The 24,580-nt window shown below is 41.0% G+C and overlaps 3 protein-coding genes across 6 annotated transcripts in view; 2 read left to right on the top strand and 1 right to left on the bottom strand.

The window, feature by feature from the left end:
- The window catches only part of LOC139410876 (immunoglobulin superfamily, member 9b), a 47,995-nt gene extending 45,783 nt beyond the window's left edge, over positions 1 to 2,212 (top strand). Inside the window, exons 20-22 of one of the 4 annotated variants that reach the window (XM_071156492.1) lie at positions 69 to 238; positions 388 to 576; positions 1,017 to 2,212. In XM_071156492.1, coding sequence (XP_071012593.1) covers positions 69 to 238; positions 388 to 560 — 343 coding nt within the window. In that variant the 3' untranslated portion in view covers positions 561 to 576; positions 1,017 to 2,212. Of the gene's footprint in view, positions 1 to 68; positions 239 to 387; positions 577 to 879 lie in introns of those variants that run through there. The other 3 variants (XM_071156491.1, XM_071156493.1, XR_011634544.1) reach the window with 3 other exon arrangements.
- A 9,609-nt stretch (positions 2,213 to 11,821) lies between these two features.
- Positions 11,822 to 15,659, bottom strand: LOC139410875 (transmembrane protein 127). Its single transcript, XM_071156490.1, has 4 exons — positions 15,295 to 15,659; positions 14,240 to 15,204; positions 13,990 to 14,154; positions 11,822 to 13,583 (listed from the first exon to the last, which is right to left on the bottom strand). Exons 2-4 carry the CDS (start codon positions 14,481 to 14,483, stop codon positions 13,273 to 13,275), a joined length of 720 nt encoding a protein of 239 aa, XP_071012591.1. The 5' UTR covers positions 14,484 to 15,204; positions 15,295 to 15,659; the 3' UTR covers positions 11,822 to 13,272.
- On the top strand, positions 15,384 to 24,579 carry LOC139410874 (probable cytosolic iron-sulfur protein assembly protein ciao1-B). The gene is given in 8 exon segments (XM_071156489.1): positions 15,384 to 15,572; positions 21,108 to 21,256; positions 21,363 to 21,474; positions 21,601 to 21,625; positions 21,627 to 21,687; positions 21,856 to 22,048; positions 22,153 to 22,228; positions 23,874 to 24,579. Coding segments are annotated over 8 exon segments (990 nt in total). The 5' UTR covers positions 15,384 to 15,433; the 3' UTR covers positions 24,109 to 24,579.
- The last annotated feature ends 1 nt before the right edge of the window (position 24,580 follows it).

Below are 24,580 nucleotides of genomic sequence, written 5' to 3'. Positions count from 1 at the left end.
TGTTATTGATATATTTTGTTGTCCTGTGTATGTCTGACTGACCACTTGTTTTGTGTGTCTGTCAATAGAAGGAACACATCAGTTGATGAGAGTTATGAGTGGGATTCTACTGATGTCTGTGTGGACTCGGAAGTCCTGGAGGCAATGAAGCCACAGGCAGGGGTTAGACGGGGCAGGGGGGAGGCCAGGCATGATCGACCCCGTTCTGCGGCTGGCCTCCAGGACCGCCACAGGAATGGTAAGAGAATAGTATGTTATTATTCACCACACTGAATGTATCATATCATGCGTGAATGAATTTGTGCCTTTTGTTGTGGTTGTGGTTGTGGTTGAGTTGTACCCATGACTCTCCCATTCCATGCTGTTCCTCTCCCTCCCGCCCCTCAGTCAGTTCACCAGTTTCCAACCCACCTCGCTGCCAATACAGTCGCTCCCTAAGTGAGGCACGCTTCAACGCACTCCGCCTGGAGTACCAGGAGTACAGGCGCACTCAGGGATCCTCCTGCACCAGTGATCCCTGCCTCCCCCCCGACACAGACTCCAACTCAGCGCTCCTCTAACCGCCTGCCCACCTTGGTCCGTTCCTCTCTGCCTGCTACTGCTACCCTCTCACCTTCTCTTTGACCTCTCACTGCCTGCCTTTGTCCCTAACAGTTTTCATCCCTCTCTGTTGTGAAATTGTACATTCACTTTTTTCTTTAATTTTACAACGCTGTCTTTTTAAGCAATGCACAATTTCACAACAGATGGATGAAAATTGTCAGGGACAACAGCAGGCAGTACTAGCTAATGGAATGACTATCTTGCAGTATTTTGATGTATTGTTTGTCCTGGGAATGTATTTAACAGTGTGCTGTATTCTATCATTTTGTGTTTCAGATATTTCAAAGAAAGGAAGTAAATAGTTTCTCAGATGCACATACTACAGCACTGTGGTCCTCGATAAATGCTGGATATCTTTATTGAAGCTTCATGATACCTAATTTTTATATGTACAAAATCCATATCCTCAACAGTTCAACTGGATCTTCTGTGGACAGAACAATGCCAACTGACAGACCGGATATGCTGCTTGATCATATGGCGCACATTGTACACACCAATTGCCACAGATATTGATACTTGTGTTGTGTGCCATCATTATTGACACAGAATAATACTTTGATCTGTTTGAAGCCTATTATGAGATGCTGGATATTTATATTTCTTGTGTTTTGTGTAATCAACACAAACACTATTTTGCATTTAGAGTCACCAATCCCCAAGGGAAATGGATTGTGCTTTGAGTGAGCGAGGCTTCATCTTTGTATTGCATTGTTACAGTGGGTAGAAAAATGTTTTTTTTTTATTACTTTCCCAATTACAATCTTGTCACAGGTGAATCTCCCTCATTTATGTGTTTGTAATCATCCTTAGTTTTCTCTGCAGAGTATTTCAGACTAACAGGAAAGTGTTGAGTGATTGCTTGTAAGAGTTAACAGTGTAAATGTGTTCATGTACTGTAGCCCTAGACAATTAAACCTTATATTTTTGGTACCATTTAAAAACTCAACATCCTAATACTCGATCATATGAAAAATAATCCATGCTGACATTTCTTGACTTGAATTTAAAAATATCTTATGTTGTTCATGACAGGGAAAGGTTGTGTATCATCTTTGCTTTACCTTTGTCAAAAATAAGGTAGTTAGTTCACTGTTCACAAATATGGTTAAACATATTCCCAAATTAAGCATATATTAAATTATTAGAGATCAAGAATAACAATATGGTTTGAGATTAAGTACTATATATATTTTAATCATTATTTTTATATTTTGTACTACAAGCATAATTAGCATTATTGTATATTTATTAACATGGGTTTTGATATGCAACAATGTTTACATGCAAATTCACATCATTGATGTGAAAACCACACTGTGAATATACTCAGTTAAGATTAATTATATGTTGGAATAAGAAGTCTCCATTTATTGTTGTACATTTTATGCACAAAAATGTGTCCTGACTTTTGTTATGTAATGACAAAACTGTACTTTATACTGGAACTGTTTTACAGTAACCAAAAAAGGAAAATAAAAAAAGAATCGAGGCCTGTACTATACGTAAGGAGCGGCTGTAAATCTGTACATTTGGAGCACATCTGCATTTTTTAAATAAATGTTTTAAAATTTTGTTCCAACTGGGTTTAAAAAAATATATCTGCACATTTGGTTGTTCTTAATGTCATTTTTATGTTTGTATTGAATAAATGGTTTTATTCTGAATGTACCAGAATGTGACATTATTTGACATCGAAGTATTGAACAGGGTCCTGAACTATCCAGTTTACACTCATGTTAATTTTATTGGTCACGGCCGCACGCCCGACTAGCATCACCACCCTGGATGGTTCCGACCTAGAATATGTGGACATCTATAAGTACCTAGGTGTCTGGCTAGACTGTAAACTCTCCTTCCAGACTCATATCAAACATCTCCAATCTAAAATCAAATCTAGAGTCGGCTTTCTATTCCGCAACAACGCCTCCTTCACTCACGCCGCCAAACTTACCCTAGTAAAACTGACTATCCTACCGATCCTCGACTTCGGCGATGTCATCTACAAAATAGCCTCCAATACTCTACTCAGCAAACTGGATGCAGTTTATCACAGTGCCATCCGTTTTGTTACTAAAGCACCTTATACCACCCACCACTGCGACCTGTATGCTCTAGTCAGCTGGCCCTCGCTACATATTCGTCGCCAGACCCACTGGCTCCAGGTCATCTACAAGTCCATGCTAGGTAAAGCTCCGCCTTATCTCAGTTCACTGGTCACGATGGCAACACCCACCCGTAGCACGCACTCCAGCAGGTGTATCTCACTGATCATCCCTAAAGCCAACACCTCATTTGGCTGCCTTTCATTCCAGTTCTCTGCTGCCTGTGACTGGAACAAATTGCAAAAATTGCTGAAGTTGGAGACTTTTATCTCCCTCACCAACTTCAAACATCTGCTATCTGAGCAGCTAACCGATCGCTGCAGCAGTACATAGTCTATCGGTAAATAGCCCACCCAATTTACCTACCTCATCCCCATACTGTTTATATTTATTTAATTTTCTGCTCTTTTGCACACCAGTATCTCTACCTGTACATGACCATCTGATCATTTATCACTCCAGTGTTAATCTGCAAAATTGTAATTATTCGCCTACCTCCTCATGCCTTTTGCACACAATGTATATAGACTCTTTTTTTCTACTGTGTTCTTGACTTGTTAATTGTTTACTCCATGTGTAACTGTGTTGTTGTCTGTTCACACTGCTATGCTTTATCTTGGCCAGGTCGCAGTTGTAAATGAGAACTTGTTCTCAACTAGCCTACCTGGTTAAATAAAGGTGAAATAAAAAAAATAATAAAAAAAACAGTTAGTGAGATGGAACTCAAGAGTGTATCATTCACAGACTTGACACCTTTACTTTATTCACAGACAACACACTCAGTTCAAAACTGAGGGATGCATATTTTGTGATGATAATGCTGTGTCCTACTGCACCACTCTTCTCAGACGGGATCTCAGCACAGCTCGTGCCTTCTTCTGCCTCTCTTCTATTCTGGAGTTTAGGCTCTGTTTAATGGCTGGCAAGATTACTCTTTCTCTCATGCCAATCGGGGCTGGGGGCCTTCAGAAGGCAAAAATAATATGCTTATTTTAAGTAATATCATGGAGCACATTAATAACACTATAAATAGCATGACTGACTTACAGTTTTTTTGGCAGCGACTTGAGAGGTAGTTTTGGAAACATTCCAATGTCTTTGTCTCTGAAATAAATAATTCAATATGAAGACTATTTTAGGGATGAGTTTTTCCAAACATTTTGATAAATTCTGTAGGCTATTTCACCTGTCTGCATCAGAGGGGTAGGCCTTGGTCAGTGTGTAAGCCTCTTGGGACATTTTCTTGTTGTTGACTATTATGTCTTTGAGGGTGGCCTTCACACGTAGCAGCTGAAAAACAAGTTGAGAGAAGAGAGTTTTAACATTCTAAGATTAAATGTGACATGGTGTTCTTACATGCTGACATGGAATGAGAGCAGAACATGATACAGTAGGGTCCTCTCTGTAGCCTACCTCCTGGGACTGCAAGTTGTTGTTTTTACAGAGCTGTCTGATGATGACCTCACACTCCTGCAGGGTGGGGGCATAGGGGGAGTGAAATGGACCACCATCAATCCGCAGGGGAAGCAAGGATGTGATCAACCCCCTTTTTGATTTTGCATTTAAATCTGATCTTAAAAGATGAGATGTGCTTGCTGTATCCACTCTGCATGCGAGTGAAAATAAAGACAATGTTCAATCAACACTGCCACCAAAGTATTTTATTATTAATGATATGTAAGAAAGATATTATATGGGTGTTAAGTGTGATGATTACCTTAGATTTGCTGATGGAGATGGCAGACCATGCAGAGGGTGGCTGGTCTGCTCTGTGTAGCTGGGCTGTTGTGTTTGAGATCTGCATCTTGGAGATACTAAACCACAAGGGGAAAAGGGGGGGGGGGGGGTATAAGAATACATTTCAATAGGGAGGGACACTTACAATTTGTTCCCCAATAGCATGATGGTGTGGGAGGAAAAAAACTACAGAAGAAAATATCAGGCATAGGCCTACTCATACCTTCAGATTGTTGTGGCTCCATTATCGATTGATAGTGCAGTTCTGCAAATTGAATCAATTATTAGGGCTGTTACAACACTATTTAATAATACAGTAGCCTACTAGGATACTCATGATGCATTTAACTGTATACCTTTATTTTCACGTTTTAATTCTTCGATTTCCTCATGCAGTTTCCTCAGTGTTTCTCTGTGCTGTTTTTGTAGGAATAAAACATCCTTCTTCAATGATGCCACTCGTCTAATGTCAGAATCCATGGTGCATTGAAAAGTTAAACTTTCTGGGTCCATCATTTGTGGAGGATTGGGTGGCCAGTCACGGGGTAATTTTCGGTGACATCCGACATGGGACCAGTGGGGCAGGTTCCGGACTGCTTTTTTTTGACATGATAGTAGAAAATACAACACGCCTGTCTATTAGCTAACGTACCACTTGACACTATATATGAATCTGGCTAACAATGTTTGACATTTTAAAATTGTAAAATCAGTGCTTGACTTGGGCAGGAGCTCACCGGAATGTAGTGAACTACCGGTACCTAAAATTGTCCACTGCATGAGTTAGTGCACTTCTTATAGAATATTAGCTTAAAAGTATTGCAGAGTTCGTTCACCTAAATATAAAAAGTACCGTCCCAAATTAAACAAGTACCAGCACATATTTCAGTCCAAGCCCACCACTGGGTAAAATTAGGCTACATATCTCTTAGCAGCATGGTAGCCTAAATTAATAGCACCAAGAGCCACATATGGCAGAGAACCACGATCATGAAAAAATACGTAACTTTTCAGATAGGCCAATAGGTCCTGATTAGGCTGTTCATGCTGACATTTCTCTTATCTTAAACATTTCAGCTTCAAAAGACTGGACTCCGCACTGCTCGACTTACTTCCTGATGTCTCAATTTTGCCTCCCTTCAACAAAACAGTCGTTACCATAGCGACCGACAGTTAAATTACTAGAGGGCTAATGTCATAATCCCTCAAAGTTCCAGAATGGAGTTAAAATGACAGCCATATTGGTCAATGAGACCTCCAAACCAGTCAAATTGGAATAAATGGCAGTAGAGGCATAACCTTGATTTTATTTATGCAGGAACATAAAAGTAAGGCAGGATATTAGAAATTGTGTAATATAATTATTGTCATCCTAAAATATTGTTATCTAATTATAAATACAGTTGAAATAGGTTTTATACACATTTTCTGTATAAATCTCCTATAAAATATATGTAAACATACCCTAAATGTCTGCATTTTTGTTTTCTTGGAAAACTGTGTGTGCTATTATATGAAACAATGGGTGCGTTCGTAAATTCGCTCTGACTCTCTTCTGAGTGTTCCAGAGCGCAGAATAACTGATTCATTTACGAAAGCTCAACACCCGTTGAATTTGGCCGGTGTCAGTAAACATCGGCAAAAAAAACGTTATTAAATTGTTGCCAGCAGCACAGTTACAGTCACCAACGCTCTGGATACCATGAAAACAGCCTAACCAGCTCTGCTATGGCAAGTAAAATGGTTAGAGTGAGGTGTTCTCTCATTTATGTCTAGAAGTAGCTTACAAGCTAGCTAGCTTTAGCCAGTTAGCTTGGGTGCTTGACTGCAGTTGTGAGGTCAGAACGCTCGGATCAACCCTACTCCTCGGCAGGAGCTTCCAGGTTGCGCTCTAAACACTCCGAGAGTGAAACACTCTGAATTTACAAACGGACAATCTTGACAACGCTCTCAATATACGAACGCCCAGAGCGCACTCTGAGTGCTCTCTGGCACTCCAGAGTGAATTTACGAACGTACCAAATATCAGTACTTGTTGCATCTACAACTTGTCCCAAGTCCTATCAACTGATCTCAGCCAGTCTATTGCTGTGACCGCATTGTTTGAATGGAATGCTGGCATATTGGCAGTTAATGTGAAAAATGTATGGAATCATTCCTCTAAAACTGTCTGGATAGCTAGCTAACAAACATATAGTGCAGATAGATTCTTCAAATTCATTATTTTACACAATATCTTATCACAGCACAGACAAACCATGGTTGACCAACTCCCTGACCTTTATCCCATCATAATTAGGTTCATGTCCATTCTAGTATTCTAATTCCTAATTATACTGTAGACCACACATGGCTCAAGACATCCACACATGATTGCATAAATATTGTGTGCAGCCTACATTTGAATAGCAGTGGAGGCTGCTGAGGGGAGAATGGCTCATAATAATGGCTGGAATGGAGTAAATGGAATGGTATTAAAAACATGGTTTTCATGGGTTTGATACCATTCCTTTCACTCCATTCTACTCCATCCCAGCTATTATTATGAGCCATTCTCCCCTCAGCAGCCTCCACTGTAACAGTTTATTTCCAAAACATCATATAGACCAATTTTTCACGTGTTTTTTCATCAGAAATAAATGCTTATGGGTAGCTAGCTACCTTTATGTGTCTGTAAAATATTACTCTTCTCAGATTTTAAATTCATAGATTTTAGACATTATTGGGCAGTGGTAAAACTACATGTAGTTCAACTAGTAATTTAATTACATTTTGCAGTAGCTTGGTGGTAGTTGGAACTAAATTCAAATTTTGGTAGTGTTTTCAGTAGTTAATTAGGCTACTTTTTTTTGCCATGTAGAGGTATAGCCAACTACTGGAACTACACACTACCCTATCCCCCCCCCCCCCCCCCCCCCCCCCAAAAAAAAAAAAATATGGGCGTACGGTAGGTAAGAATTTTCTTTCTTCAGACCTGCCTAATTCTCACGTGAAACACTTTTTGTGAGCTTAATTCTCACTTTGTGTTTAAAGCTGCAATATGTAACTTTTTTTGCGACCCGAGCAAATTCACTTTGGAATGTGAGTTGTCGATATCACTCTCATTGAAAGCAATTCTAAGAAGCATTAGATCTGTTCTATATGCGCTATTTCAACACTACACTATGCTTGTTTTGTCAGAATTTTTTTTAATTAGGCAAACTATTTGAATTTTAGCAACCAGGAAATGGCATAGCGATTTCTGCATATTGCATCTGTAACAGGCAAAATAACATTTAGTTAACATCTGACTACAGTGTTCTGTTCTTGCAATTTATACCCTATGACATTTCAGATTTAGATACATTTTTTACCAAAGAAGTTTGGAAGAAGTTACATTTTTGGGGGGTTTTGTCCAACATGTCTCTGGACCTACTCACTGTCACAGTCATACTCTGGACCTAGTTTTGTCCCATGGAATAAATGTTGTGGATCTTAATGTTTTTTCTCATAATCCTGGACTATCGGACCACCATTTATTACGTTTACAATTGCAACAAATAATCTGCTCAGACCCCAACCAAGGAGCATCAAAAGTCATACTATAAATTCAGACAACACAAAGATTCCTTGATGCCCTTCCAGACTCCCTCTGCCTACCCAAGGACGTCAGAGGACAAAAATCAGTTAACCACCTAACTGAGGAACTCAATTTAACCTTGCGCAATACCCTAGATGCAGTTGCACCCCTAAAAACCAAAAACATTTCTCATAAGAAACTAGCTCCCTGGTATACAGGAACTATTCGAGCTCTGAAAAGCAAGCTTCCAGAAAATTGGAACGGAAATTGCGCCACACCAAACTGGAAGTCTTCCGACTAGCCCTCACTGCTGCTCGATCATCCTATTTTTCCAACTTAATTGAGGAAAATAAGAACAATCTGAAATTTATTTTTGATACTGTCACAAAGCTAACTAAAATGCAGCATTCCCCAAGTGAGGATGGCTTTCACTTCAGCAGTAATAAATTCATGAACTTCTTTGAGGAAAAGATCATGATTATTAGAAAGCAAATTACGGACTCCTCTTTAATTCTGCGTATTCCTTCAAAGCTCAGTTGTCCTGAGTCTGCACAACTCTGCCAGGACCTAGGATCAAGAGAGACACTCAAGTGTTTTAGTACTATATCTCTTGACACAATGATGAAAATAATCATGGCCTCTAAACCTTCAAGCTGCATTCTGGACCCTATTCCAACTAAACTACTGAAAGAGCTGCTTCCTGTGCTTGGCCTTCCTATGTGGAACATAATAAACGGCTCTCTATCCACCGGATGTGTACCAAACTCACTAAAAGTGGCAGTAATAAAGCCTCTCTTGAAAAATTCAAACCTTGACCCAGAAAATATAAAAAACTATCGGCCTATATCGAATCTTCCATTCCTCTCAAAAAAAAATTAAAAGGCTGTTGCGCAGCAACTCACTGCCTCCCTGAAGACAAACAATGTATACAAAATGCTTCAGTCTGGTTTTAGACCCCATCATAGCACTGAGACTGCACTTGTGAAGGTGGTAAATTACCTTTTAATGGCATCAGACCGAGGCTCTGCATCTGTCCTCGTGCTCCTAGACCTTAGTGCTGCTTTTGATACCATCGATCACCACATACTTTTGGAGAGATTTTAAACCCAAATTGGTCTACACGGACAAGTTCTGGCCTGGTTTAGATCTTATCTGTCGGAAAGATATCAGTTTGTCTCTGTGAATGGTTTGTCCTCTGACAAATCAACTGTAAATTTTGGGTGTTCCTCAAGGTTCCGTTTTAGGACCACTATTGTTTTCACTATATATTTTACCTCTTGGGGATGTCATTCAAAAACATAATGTTACCTTTCACTGCTATGCAGATGACACACAGCTGTACATTTCAATGAAACATGGTGAAGCCCCAAAATTGCCCTCGCTAGAAGTCTGGGTTTCAGACATAAGGAAGTGGATGGCTGCAAACTTTCTACTTTTAAACTCGGACAAAACAGAGATGCTTGTACTAGGTCCCAAGAAACAAAGAGATCTTCTGTTGAATCTGACAATTAATCTTAATGGTTGTACAGTCATCTCAAATAAAACTGTGAAGGACCTTGGTGTTACTCTGGACCCTGATCTCTCTTTTGACAAACATATCAAGACTGTTTCAAGGACAGTTTTTTTCCATCTATGTAACATTGCAAAAATCTGAAACTTTCTGTCCAAAAATGATGCAGAAAAATTAATCCATGCTTTTGTTACTTCTAGGTTAGACTACTGCAATGCTCTACTTTCCGGCTACCCGGATAAAGCACTAAATAATCTTCAGTTAGTGCTAAATACGGCTGCTTGAATCCTGACTAGAACCCCAAAAAAGTATCATATTACTCCAGTGCTAGCCTCCCTACAGTGGCTTCCTGTTAAGGCAAGGGCTGATTTCAAGGTTTTACTGCTAACCTACAAAGCATTACATGGGCTTGCTCCTACCTATCTCTCTGATTTGGTCCTGCCGTACATACCTACACGTACGCTACGGTCACAAGACGCAGGCCTCCTAATTGTCCCTTGAATTTCTAAGCACACAGCTGGAGACAGGGCTTTCTCCTATAGAGCTCCATTTTTATGGAATGGTCTGCCTATCCATGTGAGAGACGCAGACTCGGTCGCAACCTTTAAGTCTTTACTGAAGACTCATCTCTTCAGTGCGTCATATGATTGAGTGTAGTCTGGCCCAGGAGTGTGAAGGTGAACGGAAAGGCTCTGGAGCAACGAACCGCCCTTGCTGTCGGTTCCCCTCTTTCCACTGGGATTCTCTGCCTCCAACCCTATTACAGGGGCTGAGTCACTGGCTTACTGGTGCTCTTTCATGCTGTCCCTAGGAGGGGTGCGTCACTTGAGTGGGTTTAGTCACTGATGTGATCTTCCTGTCTGGGTTGGCGCCCCCCAACCATGGGTTGTGCCATGGCGGAGATCTTTGTGGGCTGTACTTGGCCTCAGGATGGTAAGTTGGTGGTTGAAGATATCCCTCTAGTGGTGTGGGGGCTGTGCTTTGGCAAAGTGGGTGGGGTTATATCCTTCCTGTTTGGCCCTTTCCAGGGGTATCATCGGATGGGGCCACAGTATCTCCTGACCCTCCTGTCTCAGCCTCTAGTATTTATGCTGCAGTAGTTTATGTGTCGGGGGGCTAGGGTCAGTTTGTTATATCTGGAGTACTTCTCCTGTCTTATCCGGTGTCCTGTGTGAATTTAAGTATGCTCTCTCTAATTCTCTACTTCTCTCTCTCGGAGGACCTGAGCCCTAGGACCATGCCTCAGGACTACCTGGCATGAGGACTCCTTGCTGTCCCCAGTCCACCTGGTCGTGCTGCTACTCCAGTTTCAACTGTTCTGCCTGTGGCTATGGAATCCTGACCTGTTCCCTGTCCCAGACCTGCTGTTTTCAACTCTCTAGAGACAGCAGGAGCGGCAAAGATACTCTTAATGATCGGCTATGAAAAGCCAACTGACATTTACTCCTGTGATTATTATTATTTGACCATGCTGGTCATTTATGAACATTTGAACATCTTGGCCATGTTCTGTTATAATCTACCACTCGGCACAGCCAGAAGAGGACTGGCCACCCCTCATAGCCTGGTTCCTCTCTAGGTTTCTTCCTAGGTTTTGGCCTTTCTAGGGAGTTTTTCCTAGCCACCGTGCTTCTACACCTGCATTGCTTGCTGTTTGGGGTTTTAGGCTGGGTTTCTGTACATCAGCTGAGATATCAGCTGATGTACGAAGGGTTATATAAATATATTTTATTAGATTTTTTTCTAACTAACTTTAGTTAAGTAAACTATTTTTCTTAAGAGTAGCTTTAGTGTAGCTTACCTTCTTCCTGTATGAAGTAATTGGTAGCTTGGTAAACTATTTATTCAGAGTAGTTTCCACAACACTGATTCCAGATGTGTGTATAAAAAATTGGTTTTGTCGCAAAACACTATAGCTTAGATCCATTGTTTAGCTGGAATGGAATGTTCATATCTTGTATATTTTACATACAGATCTCATATTACTGTATCATATTATTGTATTATTAAATTGCATAGTTCTTTATTAAAACATTTGACTGTAAAACCTTACAGCACTTTTTTCTCTGGACATATATAATTTTGCAAAAATTGTCCCTCTGAAATGAAACCATTTAGTGAAATGTATTTGTTTAATAATAATAATAATATGGGAAAAATATACACCAATCTCTTTCATAAGCTCTTTAAACCAAAAAATGCTAATTGGCCAACATTTCTGAAACTGCATACATACAAAATAGGACGTTTTGGAATGAATCTCTTCATTTTTAGTTCTAAGATTGAATGCAATTAGTTAAAACAAAATTGGACATTTATTTTTTATTTAGAATACGACCAGCTTTATATATAAACTGTCCACAATATTTTACTTAACATTTCTACACACTTATGAAAAGTAAAGCAGAAAGGCTAAAATAAAAGAAACAATATCAAAATAAACAATAGAGCAACAAATCACTTGTACAACTAGATTATTATTCACATGAAAAAAAGGCTGAATCCTAACACAAGTTGAGATTACTTGTGTGAAGTATTCCATCCCAAAAGATTTCAATAAGATTCTCACAATCCTGAGGATCAGGGGGAAGAACTCATGCACAGACAACACACATTACTTAACTTGAGTTATCACAAAGTACAAATAAAAGTTGTCATTCAGTTGGATACATTTGAGTGAAATTACTGAATTTATGAAATGACCAATGCATTGTGGACAGAGGATGAGTCTACATCTACAATGGCATACTACCCTTTTTGCCAGAAAATAATGTTCCTCTATTTGTCCAACATCTGAAAAATGTGAATAACGTACATTTCAAAACCATGAGAAACTTTACATTTCTCATGGCTTTCCATTAATTACTTTCATAACAATTTGGGCCTCAATCACTGGCCATGTTTATGTAAAATAACTATTTTTACTACTACTGTGACTAACCAATCTTACTTAATATGGAAAACCTATTGACTTCCAAGTTCAGAACTGCACAACTGTTAAGACTAAATGAAATGCAAAACAGTGCCTTGCATTCACATAAAAAAAAGTTACCACACCAGGCAGGGACAGACAGTTAATAAATAATGGTCCATTTCAATTGAGAAATAAATGTCTAAAATTCAGTGTGTTTAACCTCGGTGCCTTTCAGGTTTAACTGATAAAATGTCCAATTATAATCACATGGCAGGCAAGTCAAAGAGTTCACTCAAATGATCGATGTTAAGCGGTCATTTAACACTTCAAACCAATGCCCAATACTACTGCCACACTGTCGAAAGCCCAAACTTCCGAACTTGACCTTTGTTAAGCCATGACTTAAAACACTGTCATACACTATGTTGAGTCTCACGCCATATCTGATCATTCAATAAACCAGGTGTAGACCCAAACCGTACAACAGTTCTTAAAATAACACCCCATATATTGCCAGTTTCTCTTGCTTTACATGTAAGGGTCAAGTCCTTAATGACATATACATGCAAATTCCTAAAAGCCAAGCTTCAGTGGTGAAAACACGAATCAAGTATTGAATCTCTGCCACCGTAAAAGGAAGCTTTCATGCACTCAAGCACCCACAATCAAGAAATAAGTGTGTCCATTTGTGTTGATGTTGATTATAGAAAGCAGAGTATTTGCAGAGAATATCCATTGGGTACAGTTTTTGGATCACATATCTGTAGGTGTTTGAGACAAGGCCAATAGACGTGCTCATAGAGAAGCATGGATGTAAGAGAAAGAAGTGGCCGGGCTGGCTACATTAAGGCGTGTATGCAGGAGGCGGCTGGAACTGGTTGGCAATGTCATAATCGGCAGGATATGTTTCACTGCTCTCCTCCATCTCTGAGAGAAGCTCTAGAGCCTGCTCCTCCTCCTCTGTGGGGTAGTGGCGCAGCAGGTTGGCAGCTGTGGCCAGAATGGAGGCGCCGCCAGCCCCCGCCACCAGGTAGAAGCTAATGGCAAACGTGACATAGATGAGTGATCCGTGGTACTTCTTATGCTGCTGCTGTAGCGACAAGATGAGCTCTGAGGCCCAGTAGCAGAACCCGATTACTGTGGCACACTGCAGCACTAAAACCATAAAAAGAAAGAGCAGGCAGGGGAAAAAGGAAAGGGATTATTTTATTTCCATTGTTTCTACTAGGGCCAGTATTGTGATACTCATTAGTATCGTGGCAGAGAAACAAAACCATTTATTTTGAACTTATTTAGCAAAACAGCCCTAACGTTGGAAACAAACATCAATATGTCATCCAGAGTCACATGTATTTATTTTCCAAGCTATAGCACACAATATTTACATACAGCAGGTTTTTAAAGGACCAAGTTTGCTTTGTGTTTCCATTTTTGCCATGGGAAAAATATTGCCATACTGGTATCATACCAGCCCTAGTTTATACTTTGCCTTGAAATCGCTGTTACACTTTAGCTGAATCGCTAATTTCCTCTCTTGTCCACAGCCCAAATCCATTCATACCTGTGAGAATGTGGGCAAATGCGTATCTGCGGGTGATCTTGAGGGCAGGGTGCTTGGGCCCAAAGACATCCAAAAGGAAAGCTATCAAGCTGCATAGGATGCCCAGGAAGCAGAAGGCAGCAATGACCCTTAGCAGCAAGATGGTCTGGGAGTTCACACAATAATCTGAAGAAGAAGTTGGTGATAGTTAACACAAACCACAGGTAGTAAGTAGGTGCTTTGAGCCACTGTTGGCAAAATCATTACTTACCCTCCAGGAGTTTTGGGTCAATGTATCCCAGGACATCAGCCACTCCAAGCTCCTGCTTGGGACACGTCCCTCCATGAACTCGGACCCAAGCTGGTTCGGCCAAGGCCGTACATAGAGCCGTGATGGACAGTGCTCCGGGGAGGGCAGATGCCAGGCTTCGCTCTGGCTGCTTGGGCAGTGCAGTACCCCCTCTCCTTCGCCGGTTTCCGGGGACAGTGGTACCCGGTGGTGCATACATTGTCATCCAATTCCCACTTGGCCGTCAACCAGGAGTCAGTGCCTGATTTATAGCTATGCTAAGTCAGTCTTCAAATGACAGACAGCTTTTGTTTTGACAAAGCGTCCTTCTGTCTGTGAAATTATCAGCTAACTTAACTAAAACCGATAACGTTAGTGTAGGTCAACTGGTAACAATGTGTCAAATAAATAGGTTTAAGTCTATTCACAATGCGTAATCTCTTAGCTAAATTACTCAACAACAAAACAAATTGAACAATAATTTTCAGTCTAGCTAGCTACAAAGCTCAGACCTCGACGTAGGCCTGTTAGCAGCAGAAGCTAGCTAGCAGTCTAAAATCCTAGTTGATTTACTTCAAACAAATTGTAACGTGAACTGACACCCATAATATATCAAATCTGAAGACATGATACTCACAATCTGTTCAAGTAATCTAAAACGCCCAAAGGAGGAAGCATACTAACGATATTACGCTAAAAACAAAAGGCAGCCAAGTAACTAGCTATCTTCCTGTAAAATTGTTTCCTTGTTCATCATCACTTCTTCTTTTTAGATTTAATGTTACACCAGACCAAGGTACATTTGTTGTTAATACCGCCACCTACTGGGATATTCTGCAGTTACACTTTGGCCATTTGGTACAACGTGTCCATAAAACATGCAATGATCATCGTGTACTGATAGTGGCAGTAATGAGCCGAATGGACTTTAGATTGGCAGCACTTACCTACGGAGAGGAAGAGAAAGTAGCACATTGATGGAGTATTTTCGGTAAAACGTTAGTTGCGAAATGTATTTACAAATACCATATACAAACCTCGTATTTGAAGTGGATATTAGCTGTCTTCCTTGTTTATGTGTATGACGTTTGCATAGCTACGACTAGCTTGCTGTTTTGGTAGCAGCATTATCAGTTGCCAATAACAAGTCACTAGCTAGATAGCAGCTTGCTAGCAATGAACGACACTGTGGCCCTTCTGCAGAAATTCAATGCGCATCCAGATTCCCGCTGTTGGTATGTGGCATGGAACCCCAAAGGCACATTGCTGGCATCATGCGGTGGTGACCGAGCCATTCGGATATGGGGAAGGGAAGGTAAATACGACAAATCCGCTGTGAAATTAACATTAAAAGCAGCATGTGCCCGCGGAAACAAAACAAACATTTGAAGGGGGCGTTCCTGCATGTGGGCATTTCTGCATTAGCAGGCACCTCTTTATATTTAAATTGTTTTTAAAGATCCACATTGCAGAAATCGCTCCGCCATTTCCTGGTTGCCACAATTCTGATTGTTCGCCTAATTTAGGTTTGTGACAAAACAAGCAGTCATTGTACCATCTAAACCTTTGTGAAATGTTTTCCAAATCCACATATATTGTATTTTCAACTGTTTGAAGTTGGTCTACAAAACCAAACTTAAGCACATTTAACAGATCTACCGCTTCTTAGACTTGATTTAAATGAGAATGAAAGATCTATATTTCTATGTGAATTTGTTCTGGTCGTTCAAAAAGTTACATTCTAGTTTTAAGTTAGGGACAGGCAGGATGCCAATGCCCTTCAGTACAGTAGGTGGCATTAATGCACAATAATGTTGGATGCCAGCCACTGATAAACCATCATAAGTAGGATCGGTGGCGACAACGTTATCTATCTAGCCGTACGCCAGTGGACAGTCTGCTAGTTTAGCCATCTAGTCCTTAGGAAGACTCCGGTACACATTAGACGGGAGTGTCACCGTGTGTTAGTTAACTAGCAGGCTAGCTAGCACATGGAGCGACAGTGTGCTAGCAATCTAGCTGGCACGCGGTGTCGCTAACTATCAAGCTAGCTAGTACAATAACCTCCAGTCTGCCCTATTCATTTATTTCAATTGAGTGATTTCCTTATATGAACTGTAACTCGGTAAAGTCTTTGAAAACAAGGCTCCCTAAATTCTATCAGCATATCGATTGCGCAAACAGGGCTGGCAAAACCTTAGATCATTGTTATTCTAACTTCCGCAGCGCATATAAGGTTCTCCCCCGCCCTCCTTTTGGAAAAGCTGACCACGACTCCCATTTTGTTGCTTCCAGCCTATAGACAGAAACTAAAACAGGAAGCTCCTGCACTCAGGTCTGTTCAACGCTGGTTCGACCAATCGGATTCCACGCTTCAAGATTGCTTCGATCACGTGGACTGGGATATGTTCCGCATTGCGGCGAACAACAACATTGACGAATACGCTGATTCGGTGAGTGGGTTTATTAGCAAGTTCATCGGCGATGTCGTACCCACAGCATCTATTAAAACATTCCCAAACCAGAAACAGTGGATTGATGGCAGCATTCGCGCAAAACTGAAAGTGCGAACCACTGCTTTTAATCAGGGCAAGGTGACCGGAAACATGACTGAATACAAACAGTGTAGCTATTCCCTCCGCAAGGCAATCAAACAAGCTAAGCGTCAGTGTCGACAAAGTAGAGTCGATATTCAACGGCTCAGAGACTAGAGGTATGTGGCAGGGTCTACAGTCAATCACGGACTATAAAAGGAAAACCAGCCCCGTCGCGGACCAGGATGTCTTGCTCCCAGACAGACTAAACAACTTCTTTGCTCACTTTGAGGAAAATACGGACAAACTGAAATGGAAATGGTCCAAACTGAAATGGTCCAACCACACAGACAGCGTGGTGAAGGCGGCGCAGCAGCACCTCTTCAACCTCAGGAGGCTGAAGAAATTTGGCTTGTCACCAAAAACACTCAAACTTTTACAGATGTACAATCGAGAGCATCCTGTCGGGCTGTATCACCGCCTGGTACGGCAACTGCTTAGTCCATAACCCTACGGCTCTCCAGAGGGTAGTGAGGTCTGCGCAATGCATCACCGGGGGCAAACTACCTGCCCTCCAGGACACCTACACCACCCGATGTCACAGGAAGGCCAAAAAGATCATCAAGGACAACAACCACCCGAGCCACTGCCTATTCACCCCGCTATCATCCAGAAGGCTAGGTCAGTACAGGTGCATCAAAGCAGGGACCGAGAGACTGAAAAACAGCTTCTATCTCAAGGCCATCAGATTGTTAAACAGCCATCACTAACATTGAGTGGCTGCTGCCAAAATACTGACTCCACTCCAGCCACTTTGATAATGGAAAAATTGATGTAATAAATGTATCACCAGCCACTTTAACCTCTCTGGGATCGTTCGGGACGCTAGCGTCCCACCTCGCCAACAGCCAGTGAAATTGCAGGGCGCCAAATTAAAAACAACAGAAATCTCATAATTAAAATTACTCAACCATACAAGTATTTTACACCATTTTAAAATATACACTTCTCGTTAATCCAACCACAGTGTCTGATTTCAAAAAGGCTTTTCGGCGAAAGCAGAACATATCATTATGTTAGGTCAGCAACTAGTCACAGAAAGCATTCAGCCATTTTCCAACCAAAGAGAGGTGTCACAAAAAGCAGAAATCTAGATCAAATGAATCACTAACCTTTGACAATCTTCATCAGATGACACTCCCAGGACTCAATGTTACACAATACATGTATTTTTTGTTCGATCGAGTTCATATTTATATCCAAAAACCTCAGTTTACATTGGCGCCATGTTTAGAAATGCCTCCAAAACATCCGGAGAAATTGCAGAGAGCCACATCAAATAACAAATACTCATCATAAACTTTGATGAAAGATACATGTTTTACATAGAATTAAAGATAAACTTGTTCTTAATGCAACCGCTGTGTCAGATTTCAAAAAAGCTTTACAGCAAAAGCACAATGTTCAATAATCTGAGAACAGCGTTGAGCCACAAAAGCAAGCCATACAGTTACCCGCCAAATTGTGGAGTCAACAAAAGTCATAAATAGCATTATAAATCTTCACTTACCTTTGCTGATCTTCGTCGGAATACACTCCCAGGACTTCCACAAGAAATGTTTGTTTTGTTCGATTACGTCCATATTTATGTCCAAATACCTCCCGTTTTGTTCGCGTGTTTAGTTCACTATTCCAAAGGCACAATGCGCGAGCGCAAAATCCAGATGAAAAGTCAAGTGTTCCATTACAGTTTGTAGAAACATGTCGTACAATGTTTACAATCAATCCTTAGGGTCTTTTTATAATAAATCTTCAATAATATTCTAACCGGACAATAGCGTATTCATTACAGAGGAAAAAGAAGGAATGGCGTGAGCGCGCAGTAAACAGCTGATTGGCCTCAGCCTAGTCCACTTGTTGGAACAGCTCTTATTCGACACCCTTCCACAATAGAAGCCTTAAACAACTTTCTAAAGACTGTTGACATCTGCTGGAAGCCTTGGGAAGTGCAATCTGGCCCCATAGACACAGCATATTGGATAGGCAATCACTTAAATGAAACTACAAACCTCAGATTTCCCACTTCCTGGTTGGATTTGTCTCAGGTTTTCTCCTGCCATATGAGTTCTGTTATACTCACAGACAACATTCAAACAGTTTTAGAAACTTCAGAGTGTTTTCTATCCAATACTACTAATGCATATATTTGCATCTGGGACAGAGTAGCAGGCAGTTTACTCTGGGCACCTTATTCATCCAAGCTACTCAATACTGCCCCCCTGTCACCAAGAAGTTAAACAATGCCACTTCATATAATGTTTACATACCCTACATTACTCATATGTATGTATTGTACTCTATACCATCTACTGCATCTTGCCATCTTGATGTATCACTAGCCACTTCAATATAATGTTTACATACCCTACATTACTCATCTCATATGTATATACTGCACTCTATACCATCAACTGCATCTTGTCTATGCTGTTCTATACCATCACTCATTCATATATATTTTTATGTACATATTCTTATTAATTCCTTTACACTTGTGTGTGTGTGTGTGTGTGTGTGTGTGTGTGTATAAGGTAATTGTTTTGAAATTGTTAGGCTAGATTACTCGTTGGATATTTCTGCATTGTCAGAACTAGAAGCACAAGCATTTTGCTACACTCGCATTAACATCTGCTAACCATGTGTATATGACAAATACATTTTGATTTTGATTTGATGTTGCATTTATAATTTTGTTAGGCATAGCTTGCTGTGCACACTGTGTCGCAAACTACACTGAACAAAAATAGAAATGCAACATGCAACAATTTCAAATATTTTACAGAGTTACAGTTCATATAAAGAAATGAGTCAATTGAAATAACTTCACTGGGCCCTAATCTATGGATTTCACATGACTGGGAATACAGATACCCTAAAAAAAAGACAAGGGCATGGATCAGAAAACCAGTCAGTATCTTGTGTGAGCACCATTTGTCTCATGTAGCGCTACACATCACCTTCACATAGAGTTGATCAGGCTTTTAGTGGCCTGTGGCATGTTGTCCCACTCCTCTTCAATGACGGTGCGGAGTTGCTGGATATTGGTGGGAACTGGAACATGCTGTTGAACCAGAGCATCCCAAACATGCTCAATGGATGACATGTCTGGTGAGTATGCAGGCCACGGAAGAACTGGGACATTTTCAGCTTCCAGGAATTGTGTACAGATCCTTGTGACATGGAGCTGTGCATTATTATGTTAAAACATGAGGTGGTGGTGGCGGATGAATGGCACGACAATGGGCCTCACAATTTCATCACGGTATCTTTGTGTATTCAAATTGCCATCGATAAAATGCAATTGTGTTTGTTGTACGTAGCTTTACCTTCCCATACCATAACCCCACTGCTACCAAGGGACACTCTGTTAACAACGTTGACATCAGCAAACCGCTCGCCCACACGATGCTATACGTCTGCCATCTGTCCGGTACAGTTGAAACCGGGATTTATCCGTGAAGAGCACACTTCTCCAGCGTGCCAGTGGCCATTAAAAATGCATTTGCCCACTGAAGTCGCTTATGATGCCGAACTGCAGTCAGGTAAAGACCATGATGAGGACGACGAGCGTGCAGATGAGCTTCACTGACACAGTTTCTCAGGGAAGCTGGGTGAAGAAGCTGTATGTGGAGATCCTTGGCCTGTGTGGCTACACTTGGTTTGCAAGTGTTGGTCGTACTGCCAAATTCTCTAAAATGACGGAGGCGGCTTATGGTAGATACATGAACATTACATTCTCTGGAAACGTTCTGGTGGACATTCATGCTGTCAGCATGCCAATTGCATGCTCTCTCAAAACGTGAGACATCTGTGGCATTGTGTTGTGACAAAACTGCACATTTTAGAGTGACCTGTTTTTGTGCCCAGCACAAGATGCACCTGTGTAATGATCATGATATTTATACAGCTTCTTGGTATGCCACACCTGTCAGGTAGATGGAATATCTTGGCAGAGGAGAAATAATCATTAACAGGGATGTAAACATTTGTGCACAAAATTTGAGAGAAATACTTTTTGCGCTTATGGAACATTTCTGGGATCTTTTATTTCAGCTCATGAAACATGGGACCAACACTTTTTACGTTGCGTTTATATTGTTCAGTGTAGTTAGCACACAGTGTTGCCGGTGTTTCATGCAGGAACCAATGGGATGCTTGGGGGGATGCAGGAATGCCCACATGCCAGACCGCCACAAATTGTAGGTTGCAGTAGCATACTACTGGAAAAAATGACCCCCATTTGATTATCTGTGTAGGTGACTCTTGGGAATGCAAGACCTTGCTCCAGGATAGACACCAGAGAACTGTCAGAAAGGTGGCGTGGTCCCCATGTGGGAACTACCTGGCCTCAGCCAGCTTTGATGCCACAACCTGCATCTGGAAAAAGAAGAATGATGATTTTGAGGTGAGGGGACTGGTCACTGTGAACAGCTTACTACTGTATATGCATTTATGGTGATGGTAAGATATGGCCCTAGTTGAGAGCATCACACTGTCTCTGTTTCTTTCAGTGCTTGACTGTGTTGGAAGGACATGAGAATGAGGTCAAATGTGTGGCCTGGGCCCCATCCGGTAACTTGCTGGCCACGTGTAGTAGAGACAAGAGCGTCTGGATCTGGGAAGGTTAGTCCGGCATCAATATAGGAATAAAATGTGTTTGTATTTCTATCATGTGAAACAAGTATTAACATTCAACTGTTTCTCTGTATGTAGTTTTGAATAGTCTCTCACAATCTCTTTCCTTCTCAGTGGATGAGGAGAATGAGAATGAGTGTGAGTGTGGTAAACTCTCATACACAGGATGTCAAGCATGTTGTCTGGCACCCAACACAGGAGGTACTGCCTATTTCATATGCTGTTTCACTCCTTGTACTAATAGCAATGTTATATAATCTCATGACACCCCATTGCTATTGCAAGGCTTCTCTGGACTAATCGTTTCAGTATTCTGTACTCTGCATTCACTGTCTACCCCACTAAAGCTAAGTGATGTTCTCTACGCAGCTCCTCGCCTCATGTAGCTACGACAACAATGTGTGCGTCTATAAAGAAGAGGATGATGACTGGGAGTGCAGGGCGACCCTGGAAGGACACACCTCCACTGTCTGGGGTTTGACCTTTGACCCAAGTGGCCAGCGACTGGCCTCCTGCAGTGATGACTGTACTGTAAAGATCTGGAAAGAATGTCAGCCAGAAGGTGGGCAGGGTGAGAAAGATACACACAATGCTCCATAGATGGTGTGGTGAAAAGGAAGGTCAGGAAAAACAACTTTTTTTATTATATATATTTTTTTTTTACAGAAGGCACTGACGCGGCTTGGAAATGTGTTTGTACCCTTTCAGGGTTTCATGGACGGACAGTGTATGATATTGCATGGTGAGAGTCCTCTTTATAGAAATATATACTAACGTTCAAAAGTTGGGGTCACTTAGAAATGTTTGTTTCTGAAAGAAAAGCAAAAAAAATTGGCCATTCAAATAACATCAAATTGATCAGAAATACAGTGTAGACATTGTTAATGTTGTAAATGACTATTGTAGCTGGACACTGCAAATGTAAAAAAAAATTTTTTTTTTAAATATCTACATAGGCCCGTTATCAGCAACCATCACTCCTGTGTTCCAATGGCACATTGTGATAGCTAATCCAAGTTTATTGTTTTAAATATCTAATCGATCATTAGAAATCCCTATTTCAATTATGTTAGCACAGCTGAAAACTGTTGTCCTGATTTAAAGAAAAAATAAAACTGGCCTTTAGACTAGTTGAGTATCTGGAGCATCAGCATTTGTGGGTTCGATTACAGGCTCAAAATGGCCAGAAACAAAGCACTTTCTTCTGAAACTCGTCAGTCTATTCTTGTTCTGAGAAATGAAGGCTATTCTACGTGAGAAATTGCAAAGAAACTGCCAAGAAACTGAAGATCTCGTACAATGTTGTGTACTGCTCCCTTTACAGAACAGTGCAAACTGGCCCAAACAAGAATAGAAAGTGTGGGAGGCCCTGGTGTACATCTGAGCAAGAGGACAAGTACATTATAGTGTCTAGTTTGAGAAACAGATGCCTCACAAGTCCTCAACTGGCAGCTTCATTAAATAGTACCCACAAAACACCAGTCTCAACGTAAACAGTGAAGATGCGACTCCGGGATGCTGCCCTTCTAGGCAATTGCAAAGAAAAAGCCATATCTCAGACTGGCCAATAAAAAGAAAGAATTAAGATGGGCAAAAGAACAGACACTGGACAGAGGAAGATTGGAAAAAAGTGTTATGGACAGACAAATCTAAGTTTGAGGTGTTCGAATCACAAAGAACATTCGTGATATGCAGAACTTGACGCCATCTGTCAAGCATGGTGGAGGCAATGTGATGGTCTGGGAGTGCTTTGGGGGTGGTAAAGTGGGAGATTTGTACAGGGTAAAATGGATCTTGAAGAAGGAAGGCTATCACTCCATTTTGCAACGCCTTGCCATACCCTGTGGACGCTGCTTAATTGGAGCCAATTTCCACCTACAACAGGACAATGACCCAAAGCACAGCTCCAAACTATGCAAGAACTATTTAGGGAAGAAGCAGTCAGGTGTCAGGTATTCTGTCTAATGGATTGGCCAGCACAGTCACCGGATCTAAACCCTATTGAGCTGCTGTGGGATCAGCTTGACCGTACTATTTAATGAAGTGCCCATCAAGCCAGTCCAACTTGTGGGAGGTGCTTCAGGAAGCATGGGGTGAAATTTCCTCAGATTACCTCAAAAATTGACAACTAGAATGCTGAAGATCTGCAGGGCTGTAATTGCTGCAAATGGAGGATTCTTTGAACGAAAGCAAAATTTGAAGGACACTATTATTTATAACCTTGTCAACATTTCCTATTCTTTTTGCAACTCATGTATGTTTTCATGGAAAACAAGGATATTTCTAAGTGGCCCCAAACTTTTGGAAGGTAGGTTATATTTGAATGGATTTACATATTTTAAAATGTAGCCAGATTCACCAAGTCAGTACTCTTTGGTTGTTCTCAGGTGTCCACTGACGGGTGCCCTGGCGACTGCATGTGGTGATGACGGAGTACGTGTGTTTAAGGAGGATGAGACGGCTGACCCAGACCAGCCTGCTTTCTCCCTGTCTGCCCATGTACCCAAGGCCCACACCCAGGATGTCAACTGTATCGCCTGGAACCCCAAGGAGGCTGGGCTCCTTGTCTCCTGCAGTGACAATGGGGAGATAGCAGTCTGGAACTACCAGTCTGGGGTCTGAGAACATGTACAGTATGTGGGGCTAGTTAGGACTTCCAGATCCAGTGTTTAACAATGCTGAATTTACCTTGTACTGTCAAGGGTGCCAACAGCACTGAAATGGTCATGTATGATGTTTATTATTAATCCCTCTTGCAATAACCTGTTTTAATGAGGTTAGAGTGGTTTTGATTTCATTATACTGATACCTGCCTGTGCACTTGTGGTTCAAAACTGAATGTGGGCCCTAAATGTCATAATTATGTATTTGATTAACAATACAATATAAACATTCCAATGGTGTTTTGTAATATCAAGAAAATAAAATTGTCATAGCTATTTAATTAAGGGATTCAGCACACTTATGTCTAGAACTAGATAAATGTTTCCAGAAACCACTTCTAGTAAGCGTTGATGGAAAATGTCTTCGCTTTCACCTTTTATATTAATTGTTCATAAAGATGGTCTTCAGATATATTAATTTACAGTCAAAG

This window comes from Oncorhynchus clarkii, chromosome 6 (genome assembly GCF_045791955.1).
Source record: "Oncorhynchus clarkii lewisi isolate Uvic-CL-2024 chromosome 6, UVic_Ocla_1.0, whole genome shotgun sequence".
NCBI classification, from domain to species: Eukaryota; Metazoa; Chordata; class Actinopteri; order Salmoniformes; family Salmonidae; genus Oncorhynchus; species Oncorhynchus clarkii.
Note: the sequence above shows the minus strand (reverse complement) of the source record. Positions and strands in the feature narration are given on the sequence as shown.